Source organism: Buceros rhinoceros, unplaced genomic scaffold (assembly GCF_000710305.1).
Source record: "Buceros rhinoceros silvestris isolate BGI_N320 unplaced genomic scaffold, ASM71030v1 scaffold7406, whole genome shotgun sequence".
In the NCBI taxonomy this organism is placed as follows: domain Eukaryota; kingdom Metazoa; phylum Chordata; class Aves; order Bucerotiformes; family Bucerotidae; genus Buceros; species Buceros rhinoceros.
The window spans coordinates 1-4,611 of NW_010418062.1; the positions used below are offsets into that span (position 1 = coordinate 1).

Here is a 4,611-nt window from a genome sequence, read left to right on the forward strand (position 1 = left end):
TCTGCTGCTTGTCTGCGGACACCGGCTCTGCAGGCTGCCCGTGGGTCCGGGGCTCCTCGCCCGCGGTAAAGCCGGGGCCTCAGCGGGGTGTGGGAGCTGCGGGGTGACCGCAGGGCGGTGACGGGAAAGGTCCCTTTGCCTTTACGGTTGGGGAGTGATGCAGGCTTAGCAAATGCTCTTTTACTCATCGTCCACCGTGTGCTTGAAGTTGGGAAAGCAACTTAACTCATCCCGGTCTTTGCACAGACCGATGCATTTAACGTGACAGCATTGATCTTGCATGCAGGAGCATCCTTATGGGAGAACCTTTGACAAGGGGTCCTTTATCTGCAGTTGTGCTGATTTCTTTCTTTTTGGGGGGAACGGGGTTACAGTTCTAGCTGAAGAGACAAACTTATCTACATGTGCTTCACTGTCCGCTGGAAGAATGACAGATGACAAAGATGTACTTCGAGATGTGTGGTTTGGACGAATACCAACCTGTTTCACTCTGTATCAGGATGAGATAACTGAAAGGGAAGCTGAACCTTACTATGTGAGTATAACAATGGTAGTCACAGATAGTCCCATCCTATAGTTATGTTTTGTCCATTCTCATCATGCGCTACTACGTGTTGTGAAAAAATATCCCAACTTTTTCCATCTTATTCTTGGAACCCTCTGAGAGCAAACCATATGACCACGCTGTGTGATTTCTCTCTCTTCAAAGGAGATTTGAAACTTCAAGCTTGTTTCACTGGTGAGAAAAACTTATCATAGATAATTAGGATTTAAAAAAAACTTATGAGAAAGTCAACAAGTAATTTAGTAAAAGGAGGAGGTTTTATGTGTGTTCAAGTGTTCTTGGGTAATGACCAGAAGGGAGAGAACTTTCATGTCATCTTACTACAGCAGTAACTTCAGTCAGAGCCTTTTGCAGTCTTAAACACTGAGATCAGTCACCCGTGTAACACAGATTTGTAACGAACACTGGCTCCGGTGTTTCTGCTCATGGACAGTTTCTGCTTGTTTTCTTTAAATGCTGGCAGCCGTGAGAGGTTCAGCTGAGATGAAGGAAGAGCAGCTATCGTGTCTTAGCAGTGCAGTGCCTGAGCTGGATTGCCAGCTGATGGTAGAAGTGAGGGTGATGGGTGTGTTTGAGCTGTCAGCTGGGCATGCCTTCTATAATCAAGTGGTGTTTATTGATGGTGTACTTGGCAGTTTTCATTCTTTCAGCACCAAGTAGGCATTTGATTGATAGAGAACATCAGCTGAATCAGGGAAGCTTAAATTTGAAATGTAATAAGTATGTGGGAGGAAAATCTTGTACTATGAGTTTTTAAGTGATTCTGAAATCCTCAAATCTTGTTGTATCCAATTCTACTCTTTTTGAAAATATTACTGGGTAGAAATACTGGTTTTTCTGTATTTAGTAGTGTTTTTCTGTCATCAGTTTCTGATTTACATATGTATGTAGTGGGGCTTTGAAAGCTAATAAATCATGAATCCTTTTCATTCAGTGATGAGAGTGCTCGTCTTTCTGTGTTTATCACTGGTAAAACAGAAGCGCTTTTACTTCATGTGGTTGACCTGTTGCCAAATGCATCTGAGCTATCTAGAAGTCTCAGACTTTAAATTGTGCATATATATATGTGTATGAGTTAAAGCATATATGTATATATTGTAGAAGAACTACGTGAGAGGTATGAGTGTAAGCATAGAAGCGTGCAGCCTTGATCTGTTTAACATCAGCATGGAAACCCTGAAACCATGTTATCTTCATGGTGTGGCCACCTTTCTAAGCCAAGGGGATAGTTTTAAGCTGGTAGGGTTTCTTTTATTTATGCTGCTTAAAGTGTACACAGGTATCCTCGAGGCTAGATTCTCTATTTCTGCAAAATCTTGTTATTCACAGATCACAATTCTGAAATTGTAGCTTTTCCAGGTCATGTTGGAGCTGATAATGTAACTTTGCTTCTTGAAGGGACGAAGGATTTATAGTAGGAAAAGGTAGATTAGCAATCATGGTTTAGTTCTCATGGTTGCAGAGTGCATCCACGCTAATGTTTTTGTGTGCATCTGGAGTGCCTTTTTGCAGCAAGTCTTCATTCTTTCCCTTACTGTGCCTGTGTTTGTGTCACGCAGCAGTCCTGTAGCCCACAAACTGAATCATTTTCACGTGAAGCTGAAGCTGCAGCTGCTAATAGGGTCAAAGTGGAGCTAAATTGAAGTAAAAAAAAAAATCAAAGCCCTAAAACTGAAGTTAAAAAGTATATGTAGTATATTCCCAGCCCTTGACACCAGCTGTTCAGTGTCTTGTCTCCTCTTCCCACACCTCAGTGCTCGTTAATATAGATATAATGTCTGTATGCCAGGCTGCCCTCCGTAAATGGGAAGGAAGTCCTGGCATCGTTATGTTAGGAGGGGAAAGCTTCTGCTCTGAGGAACTTGCTTTATGAAGACAGGAAGACTTAACCCTAGGGGGCAAGGGGTTAGAAAAACAACCCAGAATCTGTGTGATGAGTTTCAGTTTGTTGTGAGTGGTGTGACAGGTGATACATGTGTGTATCACTTCATGGTACTGTGTGGAGGTAGCAGAGCTAGTTTAAAATGAGCTTGTCTGCCTTTTGGATAGAGTAGTGACACCAAGACTACACAGCTCAGGTAAAAGACTGTTCTGTTTCTACCTGTAGTCAAGCTACATGGGTTTCTGCAGCTACGCTGGAGATGGATATGTCAAGTTTCTTCGGATTGTTTCCTACAGGGGCTTGTGTTCGGAGTGGAAGCATAATTAGGAACAGCCAGGCTGAATGAACTACCTGTCTTGCTGAACTATCTGAGTTTTCCCTAGTTCTAAAATTGTTACGATTTTTATTTTTATTTTTAAATGGTGTCTGCCTCTTGGTGCGAACAGCGGTTAGACATAAAACGTGATCAGGAAGCAGAGTACTCACTGCCTGAGATTTGTCAGGTGTAAAGAACAAAACTACAGCAGAAGCCTGTAATAGATTGATACTCTGTCCAGGGGACGAGCCTTTACCGGGCTGCGCTTTAACCTTCCCCACTGTCAAAAGCATTGTGGGGTTGTCTGTAAATGTGAGCCATGTGAAGCCGTTCCGTGTTTTATTTCTTCATCCTGGATACGCTGGTGATCAGACTGATCCAGGTCCTGTTAAATCTAGAATTTTTCTGTTTTATTCTGTTGCATGTAAGATGGTGTGTTGCTCTGCAGCAAAACCTGTGTAGGTAGCTGCAGAGATATTCTTCTCACACAAAAGAGATACTGCAAGCATTTATGTAGGCATTAGGAGTTCCTTGCATTTCATTGAACCCTACAAAAGCATTCCTGGTTATTGTGATTAAATACTGTACCTATATGCAATATGCAAAAGGAAGGTGCTGCCGTTTGTGTAATTCGAGGGATGTCATGGTCCAGCTTCCTAGGGTTTATTCTGCCTGGTAATACGTGGGTGTTTACTTCTGTTTTCTCAGTTTAATGAGGAGAACTCCTAATCTTATTTCTTTGCCCTGTAAACATCTCCCACCCCGTCCCAGTTCTGTGTAGATACTGTGATTTAAGCTGAGCGTATGTGAATTGTGTGCACGTTGATCACCATTTCTTTCAAGGCTAGGACTAGAAATCGTATCAGAAGCAATCCAGTATTGTTGTGTCTTGTTTTTAATCAAGAACTAAGTCTAACCTGTTTATTCTAAAAGGATTACGTGATTACATTGGGTATGGCCATTGACTTAAGAATTCAGCTGTGAATATGAATTTTAGGGTTTTTTTTTCACATTCTCAAATGGTATTTTTTTTAATTGTTAGCACTGCGTGAGTTTGTCTTGTCTTCATTACTGATATGTCTGATACCAACAGGTCATGAGCATCTACTTGGCTTTGTACCATGTCCTCTGGCTGCTTTGGGGCAGTTTATGCCAGCATTTTGCTTTTATCCAAGCAAGAGAAAACTTACAACAGGTTGCTGGGCTCATTTAACGTTTCAGGAAGCCTTACTCTGTCTTGACTCTTAAAAGCAATTCACCCACTGACCGCTTTACACTTCTCTTGAATCTTCTTACAATTCCATCCTTTCTAGGGGTCAAGACAGATGTGGCTGCTTCTGAGCCATGAAGCTCAACTGAAAGTAGTTTTTTTTCATTCAGGTTTCTTTGTTATGTGGCATAGCGAGCATCAAGCATTATGCTTGTCTGCCATTGATCAGCAGACAGCTTGAATCAAAATCGGGACTCTCTTCTGTTTAATTCCTTACGTGTTATATCGTGCACTTTCCTATTACTTATTTTCTCTCATACACTATTTAAATTGGTAACTATTGAATCTGTGCTAAATTTGCACTCAGTCTAATAATTAATAGCTTTGATACCACCTTGTCTGCTGATTTCCCGGTGTGGTACTGTAGGTTGTTTAATTTCTGATGGATATTCTGTCTTTTAGTGCATTATATGGTAATTTATCAATCCCACGTTCAGGTTGCAGTTGTTATGTTACCTGCACTGTTGGATGGGTTTGATTTTCATAGCATTGTTCTAAGCTTTAGCACAAAGAAGGTTATTTTTCAAAAACCAACCAAACAAAACCAAAACAAAAGGGGGGGGGGGGGGGGTGGAAAA

The 4,611-nt window shown here is 41.5% G+C and overlaps 1 protein-coding gene across 2 annotated transcripts in view; it reads left to right on the plus strand.

The window, feature by feature from the left end:
* Window positions 1-375: 375 nt before the first annotated feature.
* The window catches only part of ATG5 (autophagy related 5), a 76,410-nt gene continuing 72,174 nt past the window's right edge, over window positions 376-4,611 (plus strand). Inside the window, exon 1 of one of the 2 annotated variants that reach the window (XM_010138389.1) lies at window positions 376-535. In XM_010138389.1, coding sequence (XP_010136691.1) covers window positions 428-535 — 108 coding nt within the window. In that variant the 5' untranslated portion in view covers window positions 376-427. The remainder of the gene's footprint in view (window positions 536-4,611) is intronic. The other variant, XM_010138388.1, reaches the window with a different exon arrangement.